We start from the raw sequence: 23,846 nt of genomic DNA, 5'->3' as shown, positions 1-23,846 counted from the left end.
GACAGCATCCTAATAGAAACAGCTACTCATGAGCAACAGCAGGTCACTTAATAGAGACATAAACATAGTAACCAGAACCTACAACAAGCCCAGATGTTAACTCTTTCCCCATATTCAGTCTAGAAACACAGAACCAAATAAAATAAGTCAGAACATCAAGGGCTCATTCACTTGTTCACCTCTCAATGTGGCATACTCTATCACCTGCCAGCAATGGCCTTCTCATTTTTACATAGAGCAAACAGGTAAGTCTCTATACATAGGAACTAGGGGACAGAAGTCTGACATCAGCATTCAGAAACAAGTGGAAGATCATTTCAGTCTCTCAGGTACTCCACTGCTGACCTGAAAGGTGACATTATTCAACAAAGAATTTCAACGCAAAATTGCTGAAGACGCCAATGTGAAATTACTGAATTATAACATATCAAGAAGTTTGATTCTATCCATTTAGGCTTGTTTCCTGGTTCACTGTAGGTGGAAATTAATTTAGCAAACAACAGTTCTCCAGATTTGTATGCAATGTGGAACTGCAGTTTATTCTCAAGTGAAAGATTTCACTCTCCTCCTGGGCACAAAGAAAGTGCAGAGGAGAGGGACAGCATGCGGCTCATTCCCAATCTAAACCATGGTTTACTGTCTGGACCTGGCCATTTAAGGATCAGATCTCAATCTGTCACTGAGGATGGGAAAGGGAAAATGGTAAGCCAGACTATGACAGAGCAGGATCACAGACCCAGAAAAAAATAACTTTCTACGACAAATACATTTTTAGCAGGTTACCAAGTAGAGAACTAGAGATTTATCGTGAGATAAAAAATTATGGAAGCAGCCAATGAAGCAAATCTAAGCAGAACACCCTAGAACTTCACCAGAAAGCTCACTAGCCTGTGCAGTGCTAGAATGGAAATCAGACAACAATGCAACAGACACTGGAAACTGTTGGAGAGTGGAAGAGGACCAAAACTAGTAACAAAATGATACAAGAATTAATTTCAGGCCAGTTTCTAGAAAAACATGTGAACATGGCAATGCTACTCAATTAAAGCCTCAAACTGTACTATTAACAGTAGATAATATAATGATCACCAATACCTAAAATACAAACATAAAACCAACTGGCATTGTAACCAGTTATATTTATATCCAGCTTTGCAGACTATTACATATTTATTAACATGTGAAGAAAAGGAATTAGAACAAACCCATGGTTTCTTTGCTGAAATATATTTATCTGGATTAAATCAGAAGCAAACTGACACATAAACACTACACATTTCAATGTCCATGTAACCAGTAACCAGTGATGTGAGCATACAGGAAAATGTTAAATTGTACAATTTTCCAGTGCAAACTGTTAATTTGTACAGGGTCATTTGCATAGAAAAATTTTCAGTTTGCATTAGAAAATGTTCTGATGCCCTGGCCTAGAGAAATCTAATTTAGCATGTTTATTTTAGCTGTATTTAGTAAACAAAGCTAAAAAGTACCCCATGTTATTGTTAATCCCAATACACCACCATTATATGACCTGAAATATTTGAAGGGAAAAATTAAAGCACAATTTAGAGTACAATCTTATGCGTGTTTAGACAGAAAAAAGTCCTGCAACTCTCAGCATTCCCCAGCCAGCATGTTTTCTGTCTAAAACATGCATAGGATTGTACCCTTAATGTAATTTAAATGCTATACTATGTAGACATTTTAACTGGAATACTTACAAAAATTTAAACACAATAGCATGCACTTCCCTTACATTGTTTAAATTCAAGAAAAAAATAAGGGTACTAAAAATGTTGACATACTAATTGGCAACCCAAAGAAATGTGCATGAAATGTTGACAGCCACTCATCTATTTCAACAGAGTTCAACTCACTTCCACTATGGTTCTCGGGGCACCTTCAGTTACGCTATCACTACTTATTAGTTCCATTCACTCTGTGACATATATGACATATGTGTTTCAATGACATAAGTATGCTAGAGATTATCACCTGAAACACATTAATTGCAACCTTGAAACTACCAAGGCTTGCCTAATATTATATTTACAACTAGCATACATTCATTTTTACTAATGATCAGAATTTTTCTGCAGAAAAATAAAGCACTGGGAAATTTTCTGCCCCATATTACCACCAACTAATGAGACGATATCAGTATATCTTAGTAGGATATTTTGCCCTTCACACTTTTGTTAACAAAAGTGACAAAACTTGTCAGAGCACAGAGTAAAGAACAGTCAAATAGAATGCAGGCAAACCTCTAACGATGGTGCCACGTTCTTATACAAATTCATGAAGGAGAATGCTATCAATGGTTACTAGTCCTGACGGCTATATGCTACTTCCAGTATCAGAGGCAGTATACCCATGTGCACCAGTTGCTGGGGAACATGGGTGGGATGGTGCTGATGCACTCTTGTCCTACTTGTGGGTTCCCAGTCAATAGCTGATTGGCCACTGTGTGAACAGAATGCTGGACTAAATGGACCCCTGGTCTGATCCAGCATGGCTCGTCCTATGTTCTTATGAAGACTATTATTTTGAAACATCTTGGCTTCCTAATACAACAGATAAGGACATCTGCACATACTACTCAGTTGATCTACACTTCAGCACTTGAATATATATGGGATACTACCAAATCCCTGACCAAACAACTGAGCAAAAAACAAACTGTCATGATGACCTAGTTATACACAACATCCAGGCTTTTTCAGCCTAGTTGCTGTCTATCACTGCAACTACGTAAGAACAGACTCACAATATGAAATGAATCCATTCATATTGTGTTAAGGGAATGGATACACTGTCATCCACTGCCCTCCCCCAATCCCATTTTCAACTTTCCATGCTCTTTTCCCTCCTCCTAAAAATTTCCTAGAGCTTGCAGATCCAGAGTACACCTCAATTGCCCAAGCAATCAGACCACTGTCTCCTTCCTTTCTCAAGGCAGCAACTGGCCTAGAGTATGTCCAGCTGTCTTGGTAATCAAGCCCACACATTCTTCCTCACTTGAGCTAACAGCACCACAGGAGTGCATCTTGGTTTCCATAGCAACAAGGAAACTGCTGCCTTGCTACCACTCTGTGGCAGCCCATCCAGACCTCTGTGTAGCCTGGGATTGAATTACCTCACTTTTACTTTCCACCCTCTATTCTGGAGTATCTGCCATCTCCAGACCATACTAGTTTTCACAGAAGACAGAAGCAGATGTTTCTGTATTCTGTAAAAGTCAGCAAGAAGATGACATATTCCTTCCCTTCCCTGATATTCACAGGGAACTTGAGGAGGTACATTTATCAGTGATCCTGCAAAGACATTTGTGGAGCTCTAGTATTTCAGAGCTCATACATTTAGGGAGCAATCCTATGGCCACTAGACACTGTGTAGAGGGCCACAGGATATGCTCATTTCCAGGAACCGACCTCGAAGCCCGCACTCTGAAGTCAGTTCCCAGAAAACCGACCTCCCCTCTCCAAGGCAGCGCAGAGAAGCCCCGTCCTCCACACTCGCAAGAGGAGTGCGGAGCGACTGACAAGGGGTGTTTTAGCGGGGCATTTCGGGTGGGGAGAGCGGAGCTGCGCATACGACACATCCGAGTTTGGAGTTGGCCACCTATCTAGTTAGGATTGCACCTTAAGTAATTATTTCCTTAGACATGACAACATTTATATAAAGCATTTTTTAAACTTTTGGCCCATAATCTCACAAAATTAATTTCTTTGTCCTAACAGGTACTTTGAAATAAATGAGAACTACAAATAAGTTTACATAACAGCTTTCAACCGAACAATGTGTGAACTATGCCCCATCTCTAAAAAAAAAAAAAGTAAAGCTACAAGAATTCTTAATGTATTTTAACCCATGTATAAAGTCTCACCTGTCCTACTCAAGGGGTATTTTGTACCAAAGCAACTTACCTAAAAATTTTGTACTAATTCCCCACACTTTTTGAGAATGAATTTGACACCGTAGGGCCTATGTAAAACAAATACAAACCTTAAGCAAAAAATTATCTCTCTTACAAGAACATTCCAAAACCTTTTGCTTGTGCAAATTCAATATGGTAACCGACAATATAATTAGATGAGAGGAAGAGAAGGGTAATATATATGATAGGGAAGGATCAACTTAGGATAAAGAAAGGGCTATTACCTTCAAGCGTTTGACCACTTCATCGTTCGTTATTTTATCCGTAATCTCCTTAACTCCAGGAGGGTAGAAGATGATTTTGCCATCGGCAGGAGGCTTTGGTTGGGCAGATGGGAAATCCATCCTAGTGCTGCTGGTTATAAAGTTTCCTTCTTCTCCACAGTCCTCTACCGGCCTCTATCGGTCAGAAAACAAAAGTTCAGCAGAATAGAGGCGACTTTCTAAACCTTTTTTCCCTCCCCCATTTCTAAACCTCGATTCAAAAGAAGGCCCCACTGAATCTCAGCAAGGCCCAATTCCTTTCTGCCCGGGAAGTCGCAACCCGGGCTTTGCACGATTCCCACACCGCCACCCTGACAAAGCTGTGCTTCCTCCTACTCCTTCCCTTGCCCGTCGCCTCTTCTTTCATTGGGCCGCTGCTCTGAGCCCAACACTTTTTTGCTGCCTCGCGTTTCACAATGAAATTTTAACACGGACCCCCACAAAACGAAAACATTCCCCTCCCGGCGAGGAAGGGCCTGATGGAGAGAGAAAGGCAAATCCTGGGCCCCCGCAAAGGCTCTAGAGGCGGGCACTTCCACCAAGCAGGGAGGCGAGGCCTAAACTGTTAGGCCTCAAAACTATCAGCAGGCACACAGAAACCAACAGGAGGGGAGAAAGCGAGCGAGGAGACGGGTGGGATTCCCCACACGGCTACCCCCACTCCAAATCATAAACCCTCCTATCCTCCCGCCAAGGCCCTTGTCCCTACCTCAGGGATGGGGCCACTGAGGCGCCCCCCTTTCCCAAGGGAGGGCACAGGCCACTCTCCATCCACTTCGCAGGGCTTTCGCTCAACTTCCACCGCGGGACCCCTCCTCTAGTCCCTCGCCTCAAGTTAATTCCCGACTCCTACAAAGAGGGGCCGCCGCCTCCCCAAAACCCGCCACGCCGGCAGGGAAGAAAAAGGGCGAGGGAAGCAAACGGCAACAAGAGACGCGAACCCCAGGGACCGCCCGCTCGCCCGCCTTTTTACCTCATGCAGCTCCGGAAGGTGCAGCATTGAGCGGCCTCCGGTGGTGGCTGTTATTGTGGAGGAAGGTGGTGGTGGTGGTTTCTGCTGCTGCTAGTTCGCCACCGCCGACTACGACCGGCGCCCTGCCTTCGCGACTCCCTTCCCCCCCAGTCGCTGCCTCAGTCCCGGCTGCTCAGGCTCTCGGGGAAGGCTCGGGCAGAGCGTGCGCCTCCTCGCTCGGTTGCCTCGCCGCGGGGAAACAGCGCCGCTCCCCGGCCAGCGAGAGAAGAACAACCCAGGAGGAAAGCCCTCCACCACGTTCCTCAGTTGCCCCCGCCTTTTCCGCGCTGCGCGCCGGCGAAGACTGGGCGGGAGGAAGGGTGCCGCCCTGCTCGGCAGGGTCCCATACAGACGACGAGTTTTCCTCGTTGGGAACCCCTTTGCGCTCGTGGGAATGCTGCGTGGGCTAAGGCAGGTGGCAGCGGCTTGCTCATTGGTGGGCGCCAAAACCAGAAGTTGCTGGGTGCCGATGTGTGCAAGTACCTGAACGAGGTAACGGCCCAGCTTGATCACCGTCACCAATGTGACCGATATCGGCTTATCAGGGCCAAACCTATCTCTGCTTCCAGCTCAGTGCAATTTAAACAACTTGGAACATATATACACACACACTTTTATATGGATCCGTTCCTACAAATTGCTCCTACAAATTGCCCACAATTTGTGATGGGTTCATGTCCAAGCTCTTTCCCAACATTACTGAAAGACAGACTGTGGAGTATTTGACTTTATCTTGTGAAGCTAACACAAGCCTGCAACTACATATACTTACCTGGGAATAAGTCCAGTGGGATTTACTTCTGAGTAAACATCTTGCAGGTTACACTGCATAGGCGAAATGGGGACCAGGCAATTGCTTCCGAAAATAGGAAGCACACTGAGATGTTAAATGGTAAAAATACTAAGTGGAAAAATGCTAACAAATAATTATGCGATGATACATTATTCTTTATTCTTAAGATTAACCCAATATTCAAAGACAATACATGCACATTATTTGAAACACGTACAATAATTTACATATGCAAAAAGGAGAGACTTAACTACAAATATTTGAAGTCACAAAGATGCAAGCCGTACATGCTAGCAAAATTCATCCCCAAATGTTAGAGCTTGGCAATGTTTATTGAAGATCGATACATTTGATTTCTTCCTGGAGTTCCTAATTTGTGGGTTCTCTAAAGAAATGCCTTTACTGTGGCCTTCTGAAGATGAAATTGTGGCATTCCATCTGCATAGAGAGAGAAGCAATCTTGTTTAGGCCATTCCAGATTGTTATTTTTAGAAAATTGCAGAACCATTACCCAGGTGTTGCAGTTAATCTAAATGTCTTTTCTTAAAGTAGTTAAGGGTGCAATCCTATGCATGTTTAGACATAAAAAAAAATCTCACAACTCCCATTATTCTCCAGCCAGCATGGCTGGTTGGGGAATGCTGGGAATCATTGAACTTTTTCTGTCTAAACATGCATAGGATTGCACCCTATTCAATTAGCAATGCACTTCTATTGTGAGAAAAGTGCACTTTCCCAGTATTCGAACCAGTGTTTTCTTGCTAGGAAAATGCAATCCCTCCTTCCCCTAGCGAATGTGCATGGACTGTTATTACACGAGTGTTATGGGCACATATTGAATAGTGACTGGCACAAATACTTGTCCCATGCCTGCACCAATATGTATCACTTTATTTTAAATGTTTTAAAATGTATTTAAACGCAAAGTGCCCCCATCTGTACCATCTAAGCATAGGAAGACTACTTCCTTTACTCAAAAAAACCTTAGTGAGCATTGGCAAGATGACCTACTGACAGTATTTAGTGTAATTTTATCCCACTTTTCAGAAATTGTCGTCTTCCAAAGCAGCTCAAAACAACAAAAGAGAGACAGGCCCTGCCATCAGGCGTATAAACTAAAAAGACAAAGCATATAATGGCCCAATTCACATGTCATGACAAGTGGCTAAACAACACTTATTTATTTATTCATTTTATTTTATTTGTACCCTGCCTTTCTACCAAAAAATGGCGCTCAAGGCAGTTTACATAACCAATTAAAATTGATTAAAACAATATATTAAAATGCAATAAAAACATAACAATTACAGAAAAAATATTCAAAACAGCATCCAACCCAACAGACCCACTTACAGCTTAAAGGCCTTCTTAAATACAGCAATCTTTACTTGCCAGCAGAAGAACATCAAGGAGGGAGCAAGCCAAGCTCCCTTGGGAGGGAGTTCCATAGCCTGGGAACAGCCTCCAAAAAGGCCCTCTCTTGGGTTGCCACCAAATGAGCCTCTGAAGGTGATGGTCTCGTAAGAAGGGCCTCTCCAGAAGATCTTAGGAACCAGGCAGCCTTGTCTGGGAGACAGCGATCTTTCAGGTAGCCTGGTCCCAAGCCACAGACTGCTTTATAGGTCATAGCCAGCACTTTGAATTCCACCTGGAAACAGAGCAGTAGCCAGTGAAGCTGTTGTGATAAGGGAGCTGCATGGTCCCTGTAACCAGCCCTAGTCAACAGTCTGGCCACAGCATTCTGGACCAGCTGAAGTTTCTGAATTTACTCCCGCAGTCATATCAAACCTGGTCTCCATGATACAGGCCAGGTCAGCATGTTCATCCAGGATCAAGTCCTGGATTGCTGTGGTTCTCTCAATCACTGACCTGGCATTCAACAGCTCAGGGAGACTGTCACCAGGGCTACTCAGGCTCACTGATATGGGAGATAGCCTAGGAATAACCAACACCCTATTGAGCTCCCCACCCTCTACTATTCCAGTGGCTGCTGCCTATACCCCTCTACCTCTCTGTGCCTTTTTAAAACACATTTCTCACACCAAGCAATAATAGTGCCACTATATATACCCAAGAAGGCAGATATACAGTCTCTTCTCTCCTCCCCTCTGTCTAACAGACTGGGTGGCCCTAATCCTCACTACTGCCACCCCCCCCATGTTTCCCCCAAAGGGAGCAGTCCTACCCCCAGGCTGCCCAGTTTTTTATGCACCAGCCCACAGGTGCATAATCTGTTGCAGCTGGCAGAAGGTATTTTGGAGAAGGCGCAAAGTCAGAGTACTGGTCCCATAAAGAGGCAGCGTTTTCTGGTCCCAGAAAGCCTCTCTAGGACAGCTGCAGGTAGGAAGTACAGTGGTTAAGTTCACTTACAGTCTACCTGGGTGGTGTCTCTTCGATGTCCTCTCTCAGCAGGATGCTGGTAGTATCAAGCTGGTGGTTATGTGTGAACTAGAAACTCTGGCTTGTCTCTCCTCCTACAAGCCAGATAAATAGTTTGTTGTTGCAAGCTCCAGTCAGTGAGCAGAGATTCCTCTCCCTACTAACCTCCAGGGAATGGAGGTTCTGGTGGGCTGGAGGTTCCCCATCGCTGCTTTAGGACAACTGAGCCACTTCAGGTAAAACACTGGGATTCCTTCCAACAGTGGTACATTTTTTGCACTAAAATTATAATATGGAAAGTAGCTAAGAAATTGCCTCTCCATATGCATGTTTGTAGGAATTTATGTAATTCAATATGTTCTGTCAGATTTTATTTTTCAAGTTGTTTTTAGAAGGCTTTGTGATCTCCTGTTCTAGCTTTGATGAAAACATCTCCCCTGTTTTTCTTTTAAGCTTGTAATTTCACTTGCTTTCTGACAAGAGAAACTGACAAATATCTGTAACAATTTGTTCCTCCTCTTCCCCCATTTCCTGAATCTATATCCCATATATACAATAAGGATTTGAAGGAAGGTAATGCAAAAGGAAAAATGGAGTTGAGGTCACTTCTCAGGATTGTGTGGGCAGGTTCTAGGATAACTAGAGAAAAACAATACAGGACTTTTTAGTTTATCTTTACACTTTATACTTGGCTGTATCTGATATTTTGCATCTGATGGAACTAGCTGTTGCTTTAAAAAGTTAAAAGATTGTGATGAACCAAACCTCTCTCCACCCCTTCATCTTGTAAAGATCTTTTATCAAAGAACATATCCAGACAGGTGTAGACAACAGTTTGTTTATATGGTGGCACAGCAGCACTTGTTATTTTCTGCTCAGATAACAGAAACTAATGCAGACAATGAGTTGGTTCCAGAGTTAAACATTCTTGGAGTAGACCCATTTAAATTAATGACTAACTTAAATCCCATTTCAATGGATCTACTCTAAGTATGACTAAGTCTGGGTCCAACTCTGTATATTTAAAAAATATCACTACTCATATGAAATGTGTCGCTTAATTGGCCAGTTGTTAGGGTGACAATAAGTTCTGTACTCTTCCCCAATGCTGGCCTAGCCAAAAGAAAACTCCTTACTAGATCAGCTGCAGTCCTACCCATCCCACACTTTTGCACCACCATGTCATACTTGGGGGGCAATGTTTTCTAGCCATGCCAACAGTAGCTATGGTATGCTTTGATCTCAAGTAACTTTACTTGCTGGCCATATGGAGGAAAGAATGTCCGAGGTATTATAGCTTATTCCACTTGCAAGTAAGATTGCCAGTTTTGAAGCAGAACAGTAGTCAGGATGGGATTGACCTCAGTCTGACCTGAAAATAAAACACATATCAGTTTAACCTGGATTGCCACATTTTGTATGGAAAGATGTCAGAATCCTTTGTCCTTCTACTTAGCCATCTTACTTTTTTTCTATATAGTCCCAAAATGGAGACTCACTTTCCACATTTGCTGCAAGGTCCTCTGTGTTCACAACTTTATTTTGCTCTTTGATCCTCAGCTGAAACCATGAGATGAAGTGTGAAATAAAACCATTTATATCTAATTTTCCACTAATAAATATAATAATAATTTTAAGTTGCTCCCACTGTGCAGATACCATTTTGAGGCACTTATCAACCTTTGACACACCGGCCCTGTTTGCACATAATGACAACCCATCAGTTTAAAAAATAATGGGTCGTTGTGCACAAGCAGGTATGTTGCCTGCAGCATACCCACCTCTTTCCCTTTTACTGTTCAACCCACAATCAGCTCTTTCGTAGCTTGTGGAGCGTGACATGCAAACCTGGACCATTGGGTTGTTTAGGGGCTAAACAACCCAGTGGTTAACCCTACAACAAACCACGGTTCTTGTGTTGTTTAGGACGCAATCCTATGGGGATGGCCGTAAGCCTCTGAATTCAGAGACTTATGGGCATCCAGTGCAGATTGGGCAGAACAACAGAGGCAATCTTCACCTATGCGCTCCTCCTGCTCTGCATTTTAGGCATCGGGGAGGAAGAGGGGGGAAGGAGGCTGGGGATAGCTTGTATCCCAGCTTCCCCAGTCCCCTCCCCTGCCCGCCCATGGGAATACCCCCTTTGCGACCTCAGAGAGGCACCCAGCACTGTTCTCTCCGCACTGGCTGTGAGGGGGCAGGGAGCTCGGACTCCTGGGTCAGACTTGAACCATGGATCCAGGAATCTGAAGTATCCTATCCCCCCCCTCCCCCGACTCTGTCTAGGGGCCATAGGATTGCTCTCTTTAAAAAAAGTTAAGGTGATAGATCTGTTAAAAAAAAGAAAAAAGGAACACCACTGAGCCTGAATTGGCATCCATGTTTAGTAACTACTCCTTTAAAAGATTCTACTTTCAAGGTATGTTATGAAACCTACAGGCATAAGCAGATGAGAGGGTGAAATATCACATTAATGTGGTATGAGGAGCTAAGCTGTGCCATTCCAGATGGGCACCTTTTAGTTCACAGCCTGGCATTTATCTCTTACTCAGCTCCCGATTTTTAAATCTGATTTCCACATATGTGTATTTTTTTGCTTGCACTATATTCTATTCAACTTCCACAGCACATGTCCCATATGGAGAATAAATCCAGTATGCCCATTGCTTATTTTCTGTTTGCTGAGAGGAGAAATAACTGTAAGGGAGCAGGGGGATGATGAGTATGAATAACCTTAATTTTTAAACTGATTTTAAAAAATCTGATTAGGAAGACAAATAGAGGATTAATTTTGTAAATACGTTTCGTAACATTATTTTTTTTAGATGGGTGTTAATAGATTATTTGTATGCTAATTGATTTACAAGTTGGTGATAAGGGGAAGAATGGATTGATACTGCTGTTGATTAAATTACTTTGTATTGAGTGGGAGGAAGAGTATATTAATTCAGCTGAATATTAACTCATTGTAATGCATTAAAAAAGAATCTTAGTATTGGAATGCACCAGAAGACCATTAATTGAATTCCCTTGATCTAACTTGAAGCAGGATAATCTGCACATAGGAATGAAGACTATCTTCTCATGAATTAGGATTTTGAGGTTAACTCTGCTGTTGGTTATTTCATCCTATGAGTACAATGGGTAGTAGAACCAGGACAGTGGGCAGAATCAGGGAGGAGCAGGTACCCACTGAGCCAATATGGATTTCCACACACTGGGGTATTAAAAAAAACTTTTAAAAGGCCCTCTGTAGGTCAAAATCATTGAGTCATCAGGACACACACTGATACTCCACCAAACAGGTTCTTGGACTCCACAATCTTGAAAGTGCACTTACTAGTATATGAGAGGCCAAATTATTTCTTTATTATTTATTATAATTGTTTATATCCTGCTTTTCAGGATAGAAATCCTTCCAAGCTGGCTTACAAGTAAGATAAATATACATTAATAAAACCATGATAAACCTCACAAGGGTCCATTCCATAGGGTAGCTGATGACAGAAGGTCCTCTAAGGGGAGAGGAAAATGCAGCTGGAACAGGGGCCTGAGATGGTCTTCACCTGCTTCTCTCTCCTCAATATTTATTTATTTATTTATTTATTTCCTTTGTATACCGCCCAAAAGCAGAGGCACTCTAGGCAGTTCACAACAATTCATAAAAATAAATACAAAAACTACAACATTATCAACATTATAATACATTATAATAAAATGTGGTCTAATTTTTTTTAAGATACAAAAATTGGAACAATTAAGGGCGCAATGCTATGGGAATAGGGCCACGGTGGCTTAGTGGTTCAGACGCTGAACTGCAGACCGGAAGGTCGGCAGGACAGCAGTTCGAGACCCGAGTGCTGCGTGACGGAGTGAGCGCCCGTCTTCAGTCCCAGCTTCTGCCAACCTAGCAGTTCGAAAGCAAGAAATTGCAAGTAGATAAATAGGCAGCGCCTCGGCGAGGCACCACCTCGGCGAGGCACCGCCTCGGCATTCCGTGCACCTCGGTGTTCAGTCATGCCGGCCACATGACCACGGAAGCGTCTTCGGACAGTGCTGGCTCTTCGGCTTAGAAATGGAGATGAGCACCACACCCTAGAGTCGGACACGACTGGTTGGGGACACCTTTACCTTTACCTTGCTATGGGGATAGGTGGACACCTCCGAACTCGGAGGCGACCGTCTATCCAATGCAAGGCAAGACAAGTATGGAGAGGATCGTTCCCTCCATGCTTCTCCTGCCCTGCATTTGCAGCTAGTCAGCCAGTTTCAGCTGTCTAGCCGTGGGAAGGCGTAGTGGGGGAGGAAGCTGCCGGATAACACATAGGATGTGTCATACTGGCATTTCCGCCTTCCCTGCCCTGGAACACCCCATTTTGGCCTCTCTGCACTCCTCTTCCGAGCACAGAGGATGGGGCTGAGGCAGCGCAGAAGGGGGGAAGGTCGGTTCTCTGGGAACCAACCTCAGAGCATGGGCTCCAAGGTCGGTTCCTGGAAAACCAGATATCCTATGGCCATCTAGCTGCTGACTAGCAGCCACAGTATTGCTCCCTAAATAGCTAAAAACAATTTCAGTTCACAGTTTCAATAACAGACCTGTTCAAGACAGCCAACATAAGGGCCCCATCATATTTATTTATTTATTTATTTATTTATTTATTTATTTAAAGCATTTGTATCCTGCCCTGTATCATTAGAATCTCAGGGTGCCATACAGATAAAATCAACTTAAACAGTGTAAAACAATAAATAATTTAAATAACTAAAAACGTATTAAATCATTAAGCTAGCTAATACCAATTTAAAATCTAAAACAATAAAACAGTTAAAACAGTGTACAAACTCAGGGAATCCAATTAGCCCTCAAAGGCTTTGGTAAAAAGCCATGTTTTAACTTGGCGCCAAAATGAAACCAGTGTCTGTGCCAATCAGGCCTCCAAGCGGAGGGTATTCCACAGCCAGGGCGCCACAGCAAAAAGCTCTCCCCTACGTCCCACCACGGTGTATGTCTCACACTGGTGGGATGCAGAGGAGGGCTCCTCCAACAGATCTCAATCCTCGGGCAGGCATATGTACGGGGAAATGTTCCCTCAAATATCGAGGTCATATTTGGCCATCATATGCCATTAAATGCGTGGGTGTAGAGGGCAGTCTTAACCAGGAGCCAAAAAGATGACAGTGTTGGTGCCAGGCGGGCCTCATTGGGGAGCTCATTCCATATTCGGGGGGGGGGCACTACTAAGAAGGTCCTCTTCCTTGTTGCCACCTTCCTAGCCTCCCTCAGAGGAGGCACTTGGAGGAAGGTCCCAGATGTTGATTGTAGTGTCCAGATAGGTTCATGTTGAGAGAGGCGTTCCATCAGGTATTGCGGTCCCGAGCTGTATAAGGCTTTATAGGTTAAAACCAGCACCTTGAATTGGGCTTGGAAGCATACAGGCAGGCAATGCAAGCAAGCCAGAATTGGTCTTATGTGCTCAGACCTTATGATCCCAATTATTAATCTGGCTGCTGCATTTTCCACAAGCTGCAGCTTCTGAACAGTCTTCAGAGGCAGCCCCACGCAGAGTGCATTGCAGTAATCTAACTTGGAGATTACCAGAGCAGAGATGACTGAAACCAGGTAGAGGAAGGATTCAGAGTGTGTCCCTGTTGAATTCTATGGGACAAAAAAGATAAATGTGGTCTGGGTCACACTCCAGTCGGGGAAAACTGCTTCTTATTCCAGACACAGGAACAAACAAGAACAGAAAAAAAGTTTAGCAGGAGTCCCTGAAATAAACAAAGCCCATCCATCATAATGATGGGCATTTCACTAGTTTAAATATAATGGCAAGGACTTGGGAAGGCTAGTACATTTGATAAACCCTGCTTCTGAGACAGTCTCAGCTGTTCAGCTAGTATTTTTGAGGTGCAGTGGAAACTAATGACTAGTCAGCTGGAAAGGACCCTAAAAGTAAAACGCTTAACGTGAGAGCCAGTATGGTGTAGTGGTTGGACTGGGACTCAGGAGATCCAGGTTCTAGTCCCAGTCAGCCATGAAGCTCATTGGGTGACTGGGCTGGTCGCTGACTCTGAGCCTAATCTATCTCACAGGTTTGTTGTGATGATAAAATGGAGAGGAATGTTGTTGTTGTTGTTGTTCAGTCGTTCAGTCGTGTCCGACTCTTCGTGACCCCATGGACCATAGCACGCCAGGCCTTCCTGTCCTGCGCTCTCTCCCGGAGCGTGCTCAAGTTCATATTCATTGCATCCGTGATGCTATCTAGCCATCTCATCCTCTGCCGTCCCCTTCTCCTTTTGCCTTCAGTCTTTCCCAGCATCAGGGTCTTTTCCAGGGAGTTTTCTCTTCGCATTAGGTGGCCAAAATATTGGAGCTTCAGCTTCATTATCTGTCCTTCCAGTGAGCACTCAGGGTTGATTTCCTTTAGGATGGACTGATTTGACCTCCTTGCAGTCCAGGGGACGCGTAAGAGTCTTCTCCAGCACCACAGTTCGAAAGCATCAATTCTTCGGCGCTCAGCCTTCCTTATAGTCCAGCTCTCACAGCCATACATTACTACTGGGAAAACCATAGCTTTGATTAGACGGACCTTTGTCGGCAAGGTGATGTCTCTGCTTCTTACTATGCTGTCTAGGTTGGCCATAGCTTTCCTCCCAAGGAGCAAGCGTCTTTTAATTTCATGGCTACAGTCACCGTCTGCGGTGATCTTGGAGCCCAAGAAAGTAAAATCTGTCACTGCTTCCATTTCTTCCCCTTCTGTATGCCAGGAAGTGATGGGGCCAGATGCCATGATCTTCGTTTTTTTAATGTTGAGTTTCAAACCAGCTTTTGCACTCTCCTCTTTCACCCTCAACAAGAGGCTCTTTAGATCCTCTTCGCTTTCTGCCATTAGGGTGGTATCGTCTGCATATCGGAGGTTGTTGATAATTCTCCCAGCAATCTTAATTCCGACCTCTGATTCATCCAACCCGGCATTTCTCATGATGTACTCTGCATATAAGTTAAATAAGCAGGGTGACAATATGCAGCCTTGTCGTACTCCTTTCCCAATTTTGAACCAATCGGTTGTTCCATGTCTGGTTCTGACTGTTGCTTCTTGACCCTCGTACAGGTTTCTCAGGAGACAGGTAAGGTGGTCTGGTACTCCCATCACTTTAAGAATTTGCCACAGTTTGTTGTGATCCACACAATCAAAGGCTTTAGCGTAGTCAATGAAGCAGAAATAGACGTTTTTCTGGAATTCTCTTGCTTTCTCCATGATCCAGCGAATGTTGGCGATTTGATCGCTAGTTCCTCTGCCTCTTCGAAACCCAGCTTGTACTTCCGGTAGTTCTCGGTTCGCATACTGCTGAAGCCTAGCTTGTAGGATTTTGAGCATCACCTTGCTGGCATGTGAAATGAGCGCAATTGTGCGGTAGTTTGAACACTCTTTGGCGTTGCCCTTCTTTGGAATTGGAATGTAAACTGACCTTTTCCAGTCTTGTGGCCACTGTTGAGTGTTCCAGATTTGTTGGCATATTGAATGCAGCACTTTAACAGCATCATCTTTTAGGATTTTAAATAGCTCGGCTGGAATACTGTCATCTCCGCTAGCTTTGTTGTTACTAATGCTTCCTAAGGCCCACTTGACTTCACTCTCTAGGATGTCCGGCTCAAGTTCAGTGACCGCACTATCATGGCTATCAGAGACATTCAGATCTTTCCTGTATAGTTCTTCTGTGTATTCTTGCCACCTCTTCTTAATCTCATCTGCTTCTGTTAGGTCCCTGCCTTCTTTGTCCTTTATCATGCCCGTCTTGGCACAAAACGTTCCCTTGAGATCTCCAATTTTCTTGAAGAGATCTCTAGTCTTTCCCATTCTGTTGTTTTCCTCGATTTCTTTGCATTGTTCATTTAAGAAGGCCTTCTTGTCTCTCCTTGCTATTCTGTGGAACTCTGCATTCAGTTGGGTATATCTTCCCCTTTCTCCCTTGCTTTTCGCTTCCCTTCTTTCCTCAGCTACTTGTAAAGCCTCATCAGACAGCCACTTTGCTTTCTTGCATTTCTTTTTCTTTGGGATGGATTGAGTTGCTGCCTCCTGAACAATGTTACAGACCTCCGTCCATAGTTCCTCAGGCACTCTGTCTATCAGGTCTAATCCCTGAAATCTATTCCTCACCTCCACTGTATATTCATCAGGGATATGATTTAAGTCATACCTGAACGGTTTAGTGGTTTTCCCAACGTTCTTCAATTTAAGCCGAAATTTTGCAAGAAGCAGCTCATGATCTGAGCCACAGTCAGCTCCAGGTCTTGTTTTTACTGACTGTATGGAGCTTCTCCATCTTTGGCTGCAAAGGACATAATCAATCTAATTTCGATATTGACCATCTGGTGACGTCCATGTGTAGAGTCGCCTCTTGTGCTGTTGGAAAAGAGTGTTTGCTATGATCAGCATGTTCTCTTGGCAAAACTCTATTAGCTTTTGTCCTGCTTCATTTTGTACACCAAGGCCATACCTGCCTGTTATCCCGGTGATTTCTTGACTTCCTACTTTAGCATTCCAATCCCCTATGATGAAGAGGACATCTTTTTTTGGTGTTAGTTCTAGAAGGTGTTGTAGGTCTTCATAGAACCCATCCACCTCAGCTTCTTCAGCCTCAGTGGTTGGGGCATAGACTTGAATTACTGTGATGTTGAATGCTTTGCCTTGGATTCGTACTGAGATCATTCTATCATTTTTAAGATTGTACCCCAGTACTGCTTTTCCCACCCTTTTGTTGACTATGAGTGCTACTCCATTTCTTCTAAGGGATTCTTGCCCACAATAGTAGATATGATGGTCACCTGAATTAAATTCGCCCATGCCTGTCCATTTTAGTTTGCTGATTCCCAAGATGTCGATGTTCAATCTTGCCATCTCATGTTTGACCACCTCCAGCTTACCTTGATTCATTGATCTGACATTCCAGGTTCCTAAACAATATTGTTCTTTACAGCATCGGATTTTCTTTTCACCACCAGACACATCCACAGCTGAGTGTCCTTTCGGGTTTGGCCCAGCCGCTTCACTCTTTCTGGCGCTACTTGGAAATACCCTCTGCTCTTCCCCAGTAGCATATTGGACACATTCCGACCTGAGGGGCTCATCTTGCGGCGTCATCTCTTTTAGCCTTGTGATACGTTCCATGGGGTTTTCTTGGCAAGAATACTGGAGTGGGTTGCCATTTCCTTCTCCAGTGGACCACATTTTGTCAGAACTCTCTGCCATGACCTGTCCGTCTTGGGTGGCCCTGCATGGCATAGCTTATGGCTTCACTGAGTTACGCAAGCCCCTTCGCCACAACAAGGCAGTGATCCATGAAGGGGGAGAGGAATATAGACGTAATAAAATAAATAATAAATAAAACACTGTCGTGGTTTCAGGAGGTTTACAACAGAAATTAACTGTATCAATTCAGCTGCCAGAATGCTAGTGGGGGCCAGGCACATCATCAGTTGCACTGGTTACCCATTCATTTCTGATTCAATTTAAAGTGCTACTGCTGTCCTTTAAGCTCTAAACAATTTGGAACCAGATTATTTAGAGGGACACCTACACCAGTATGAACCTCACCAGGCCCTATGATCTGCCTCACAGAGGCCCTGCTCTCTGGCCCACCACGAAGGGTGATCATGTTGGTGGGTACCACGGTGACGCCACTCTAGTGAAATTCCCTCCCCCAAGAACTGCGCTTGGCCCCCTCTCTTGCAGCCTTTAAATGGACCCTAAACACTTTTTTATTCTGCTAAGATTTGTATTTATTTTATTGCTGGCCCCCTATAAATTTTTTATCTGATCTACTTTTTATTATATGTTATTTGTTAAATTGTTTTGTTTTAAAAGTTTTCATTGTATGTTGCCTCATGAGGGCTTGCCTTAACAGACAAGGTAGAAATAGTTTCAGTAATATATATATATATATATATATATATAATATATATGGAGGGAGCAATCCTATGCCTCTGCAGAAAGCATCTGGGGAGCATAGGATAGTTTGCTTCCCTGGCTCCAAGGTTGGAGGGCTCTGACCTCAGAGCCAGGAAACTGTGCTCCCCACTCCTCCCCCCGCTAGCCGGCACAGAGAGAACCGCACCAGCTACCTCTCCACATTCGGAAAACTGTGCACCCAGACAGGGAAAAGGGGAAATTCCTGGGGGAGGCGAGGAGATCAGGGTGGCTGTGATATGATATATCCTATAGCTGCTGGAGCCTCCTTCCCTCCCCCTGCGAGGTACCAGCACTAGACAGGTGAAATCACCCATCTCGCAGAAATGCAGGGTGGCTGAAGCATGGAGGCAAAGATTGCCTCCGCTGTCTTCCCACCCACATTGGATAGTTGGCAGCCTCTGAGTTCAGAGGCTGCTAGCAATCCACATAGGATTGCACCTTTGGTTGCTTTAGGAGTTCTAAATTCTAGGAGAGTAAACATGTGAGGAGGGGCAATATGGTAGCCGCACCCCCTCCATCATTGCTTTCACTGCCCTCTACATATGGAAGGTGACTTTGTGGAAAGGAGAAACTTCTGTACCTGTGGGGGCTCTCGACACAATTCAGAACATTGATTTTCCAGTTTTTCAGATAGTGTGAAGACCCCACAGATACAGGAAGCTTTCCTCTTCACAAAGTTGCCCTCCACGTATAGAGGGTGACAAACTGATGATGGAGGAGGCAGGCCTAGCATGCTCCCCCTCCCCGTATGTTTACTTTCCTTGGATTTAGAACACCTGAAGAGGGCCATATTGACAGATATAGAAATAAACAGAGCATATATATGCATACCTCAGATACATACCTGCCTATGGAAGATAATGCTTCATGTACCTGATGAAGCAGGCTCTAGTCCATGAAAGCTTATGTCATAATAAAATTGTTTGCCTTTAAAGTGCTACAAGACTTTGTTTATCCTGATTCACTATAATTTCTGCAGTCACTCAATATCTGCAGCTACTAAGGGGAGGCGAGAATAGGAGGTACCTTTAATTCTAATGTTCATTTCTGTTTTGGAGACACACACCAAGTTCCAAAATTGGGCCTTACAGTTCTTAGATTCAAAAGAGCTGAATTTAAAAAGCAGTTCCCATGTTTAGGAAAAGCCAGCTACAGACATTATATATATATATATATATATATATATATTTTTTTTAAATGAGATGAATATTTTGTTATATTCCTGTCTATTCAGAGACTCTCAACAGGACAGCTCATTGGCAAACTTAATTTAAGTTCCAGTATGGAAGATTTGGGGGATTAATACTTCTTGGACCATCACACCCTCTGCCTTGGAAGCTCTGCTCCCTGATTTCCCAGATACCAGAAGATGGCTGATGGCCAGTAAGAGAAAGCCACTCTGCATATCTTCTTAGACCCAGGACTGAAAACAGCCTCCAGAGCTAATAGCAAACCTTTGTGAGCCCTGCCTCAGATTAAGTACAGAGATTTGGTTATCTATGGGATGGAACAAGGACTGGAAAGACCCAGATTCAAATCCCTACCCAGCTATGAAGTGAAGTGGGTGACTCTGGGCCAGTTACTATCCCTGAGCCTTACCCTACCTCACAGGGTTGTTGTGAGGTTAAAATAGTGGATAGTATGTACACCTCCTTGATCAGTGACTCCATTACCACTGGACTTTGGGGCAGAAGACCAGGGCTCCACAGCACTTGGAGAGCCCCCAAACAACCCCTGGTCCTAGACTGACCCTAGGGTGCTGCTAATCCCTTGCCAAAACCGGGTCTTGGAGTCCTGGCTTTGATTTTAAAGTACAAGCAAGAAAAAAACCCTTCAAAATCCAAACCGAGATTTTGGTGAGAAACATCGGATCAGCAGTAACCCAGACAGGCGGCCTTTTAAAAAAATGAGCTCAGAGAAAGTGAGAAAAGAACTACACTGTAATTACGTAGGGTAGGTCTCTTCCCACTTCCTTTCCGCTCCATTTTCAAATCGGCAGCTGGCTGCTTCATCTCCTCCTTTAACCCAAGCCCTGAAGGAAGTCGCAGGGCTGCCTCCTCTGCCTTTACTGGAAATACGAGCTGGTGTGGAGGAGGAAGCAACAGTGCCCTTCTGCGGCCAGCGAAAGGAGATGGTGGCGGCTTCAGGCTTGGATCCCCTTTTTTTCCTCGCAAGACCGCAGGTACAGTGAATTTACAGTTCTTTGACACTAGCAGGAGCATCCCAACAATTCCTCTCTACCCCTGCCTACGATATTCCTCCCTCCCGTTCATTCAAGGAAAAACATGCATCAAGCTATTACTCTGGCAAACACAGGTGCGCGCGCGCGAGTGAGTCCGTTTTGCGCTGTTCTTGCTTAAGGGGAGGCAAAGAAAGACGGACAGACAGGAGGAGTAGTTGGAGAGAAAAGCAGAAGTGCTAAGAAAACAAAGTTACACGCTCTGCAAGGACGGGTGGGCGACTGCTTCTCTTCATAAATAAGTTTCCTCCACCAAGGTTCAAGTTTCCTTTTATAAGCTACATCACGTGCTTATAAAATTAAAGGCTCAAACCTATGCATGTTTAGACAGAAGTCCTATAACTCCCAGCATTCCGCAGACAGTTGTAGGACTTTTTTTTCTGTCTAAACATGTATAGGATGACGTGTATAACTTTCCCGTCCTTCCCGCGCGCCCCGATTGATTTCTTTCAATTTACCTATACAAATTGGCTAGACTGACACGCGGATTACATTATTTTGCAATTTACGGTTGCTCCCCTCTTCTCCCCGCCCCGCCTCCTGGCTATTCAGCCGAATATTGGTGAGCCCCAGGAAATGCTCTGCAATTGGGGTCTTCAGAAAAGCCGGCCGTTTGAGAAGTTAACTATGTATGTCAACTCAGAAAGAAGGGGAAATGGGGGGGGGGGGAGGAAGAACGGGGGAGTAAATGCTTTCCAGAAATATAGTAGCAGGATGCTGCTGATATATTTAGGCTGCAATCCGAGCCACACCTGGGAGTAAGTCCCATTTAATTCAGTGGGACTTACTTCTGAGTAGACATGACTAGGATTGCACTGCTAATCGTTTAAAGGCTATATATATGAAGTGGGAAGATTAGCGTCTCTAAGCATGTGCAGAGTGCTTTTCTTTCAGTGCTGCATAACTGCATTCCAGTCCCACACGTACCCGCCACCAGTGAACCAGCCACTGCGGACGCTCTTTTTATATTTTGCAATCTTTCACACACGTCTCCTTTTCTACAACAACATGAAGGGGATGGCTCCAGCTGAGGGCGCCAAAGGGATTTCAGAGGAGGAAGAGGCGCTTCTGAGCCCAACCGGCCGTCTCCTCCTGCTCTGCCGTGCTCCGGCTGGCTGGGGAGCGGCGCTGTGCCGCCGCGGAGCGCTCAGGCCTACCTTTCCCTCCGCCTCTCAATCCCACCCAAGGCCCGCTCGGAAACCGCCGCCTCAGCGACGACGTTAGCAACACGGAAGAATGGGGCGGATACTGCCGTGAGGTAAAGGACGGCTCGGAGCCAGCAACCGAAGCTGCGGGGGGCGGGGGGCGGCCACGGGAAAGCGAGGGGAGAGGAAGCGGGTCACGGCGTCTGCCCATTTCCCCTCTGTCTGCCCCACGATCTATCGCGGCGAGCTATGAGGCCTTATTTCACCCCCGTTAGAAGCCTAGCAGGGAAGGAAAATAAAAACCATCCAATAGGTGGTTTCCTTCCCGCTTAGTCCTGTCGGGCTTGTCCCTTCGTTCAAAGTGGGCTTCACGCTTCCCTTTGTTCCGGTGGTGAAGCTAGGCAACTCTGGACCTAATGGTCTTGCAACCGCCTCTTTAGATCAGCCTTCCCCAACTTAGAGCCCTCCAGTTGTACTGGATTTCAAATCCCATCAGCCCCAGCCAGCATGGCCAATGGTTAGGAATGCTGGGAGTTGGTCCAAAACATCTGGCAAGCACCAGGTTGGGGAAGGCTGTTTTAGATCGTAATAGGTATCACTTCACCTAATTAAAATGGCAGGCATCGCCCCTTCCTCAATGTTTTACAGTTGCCACGAAAAACAAAGAAACGTCCGACTTTTTCAATTAAAAAAAAGAATATCACCTTTTAAAAAAACCCACAGTTAGGCAATGCCTTTGTTAGGTCCAACCAAAATTCCACAAAATATGCAGGTTTCCCAGTTCTCCAGAACTCTTCATCATGCTATGTGGTACAAAAACATTTTTGAAACTTGCTAAATTCATCATAGCCCCAGGATCACTACAGGAATGAAAAGGGTTTCATTCTGCTGTATTTTGTCCTTGTTTATATGTTCTGTAGGGAGTTAATTGGCCTTCCTTCTTGGTTGGATCAGTTTTGATTCCGTTCAGCTCCGTTCCCAATGCTGCCCAGTATTGGAGTTTACTCAAGAATTTGGAGTAATGGGTTCCATTGGGTGTCACCCTAGGTTTGTGTACACATCAAAGGGTTATTTGCTACCTGTTCCTAGTGTAGAAGAGATTGTCTGTTCTCCTCTAATAGAGTCTTGCTTCCTCTTCCCATTGCTTAAAGCATGTCCAGACAGCCCTATTTTGGGGGATCTGGTATGCTGGTCTAACAGAAGTTGTGCCACTGGAATTTTTGTTGGATCAAATTTCCAGAGTGAGTGCTGAAATAAACTTTTTTTCCTTTTCAGCTTGAGTGCAGGCAGATTGGAGGGGGAGAAAGTCTTAAGTTTGGGACTGCTGGAAAATTGCCTGGCAGGATATTGGGACATTGCTTTGGGATAGTACCAGTATGAACATACTTGCTCCCCATCTGCTCACCCTGCAGATTTGTAAATGACAAAATGCACCATATGCCTCCAGTATACACTCTCCGCAAAGAAACTGATCCTAGAAAATGTTCCAGTGCTGGGGAAGGTGGGAAATGCAAAAGCAGTTTTTAAAGCTTTTGTCGCTTGGTTAGCAACTTCAGAAAGGGGTCCAAGCTAAAGTCACAACATTTCTGGAAAAAAATTAAAATCCTGGTTTTTAATTCCAGGAAAAATTTAAATATACATACATTACTTATAAAACCTAAGCTCATTTTCCTACTTTTAAAACATAATATGTATTGTACTCTTAAGTGTTTTAGCACTTAACATGGTACTGTTTGGTACATTTATGAAATTTTAAAGTATTAATACCTTATGGCACTATCCAACGCTGCCCAAGCACCCGCGGGACCCAGCACTAACGCAAGGGATATTTAGCACTTTGGATAGGAATTGGGAATGAGCAGAAACATTCATTTCAGGAATGGGGGAGGTCAGTGGAGCTCTGCCAACTTGTTCCGATCCAGAAATTAGCATTTCCATTCATTTTAGGGCTTGCTGTATGAAGTGCTAAATCACTGTTGCACAAGCAGTGGGTCCTGGTGGGAATCGGCAAGAGCACAGCAGCCCCATTGGATACTGCCCTTAGTTTTATTCACACAATTATATGCATTTAATCAGAAGTCCCATTGAGTTCAAGATAAACTATATA

General features: G+C 44.3%; 2 protein-coding genes and 1 long non-coding RNA gene across 7 annotated transcripts in view; 1 reads left to right on the top strand and 2 right to left on the bottom strand.

Annotated features, from left to right (window-relative positions):
* The window catches only part of PDS5A (PDS5 cohesin associated factor A), a 68,353-nt gene extending 62,923 nt beyond the window's left edge, over positions 1–5,430 (bottom strand). The window contains exons 1-2 of one of the 2 annotated variants that reach the window (XM_084856933.1): positions 5,174–5,430; positions 4,162–4,335 (exon numbers count right to left, since the gene is read on the bottom strand). In XM_084856933.1, the coding sequence (XP_084713059.1) occupies positions 4,162–4,335; positions 5,174–5,200 (201 nt within the window). In that variant the 5' untranslated portion in view covers positions 5,201–5,430. The remainder of the gene's footprint in view (positions 1–4,161; positions 4,336–5,173) is intronic. The other variant, XM_084856932.1, reaches the window with a different exon arrangement.
* A 707-nt stretch (positions 5,431–6,137) lies between these two features.
* On the bottom strand, positions 6,138–21,778 carry LOC146344215 (uncharacterized). The gene is made up of 5 exons (XR_014792179.1): positions 21,752–21,778; positions 9,641–9,756; positions 8,376–8,663; positions 7,359–7,653; positions 6,138–6,443 (listed from the first exon to the last, which is right to left on the bottom strand). It is a non-coding gene; the product is annotated as an uncharacterized LOC146344215 (long non-coding RNA).
* The window catches only part of N4BP2 (NEDD4 binding protein 2), a 37,874-nt gene continuing 35,735 nt past the window's right edge, over positions 21,708–23,846 (top strand). For all 4 annotated transcript variants that reach the window (XR_014792178.1, XM_084856926.1, XM_084856928.1 and 1 more), the window contains exon 1: positions 21,708–21,852. The gene's annotated coding sequence lies outside the window, so the exon portion shown is untranslated. The remainder of the gene's footprint in view (positions 21,853–23,846) is intronic.

The sequence above is a fragment of the Heloderma suspectum genome, chromosome 5 (genome assembly GCF_057233095.1).
Source record: "Heloderma suspectum isolate Gila_16-S chromosome 5, 16-S_ref, whole genome shotgun sequence".
In the NCBI taxonomy this organism is placed as follows: Eukaryota; Metazoa; Chordata; class Lepidosauria; order Squamata; family Helodermatidae; genus Heloderma; species Heloderma suspectum.
Note: the sequence above shows the minus strand (reverse complement) of the source record. Positions and strands in the feature narration are given on the sequence as shown.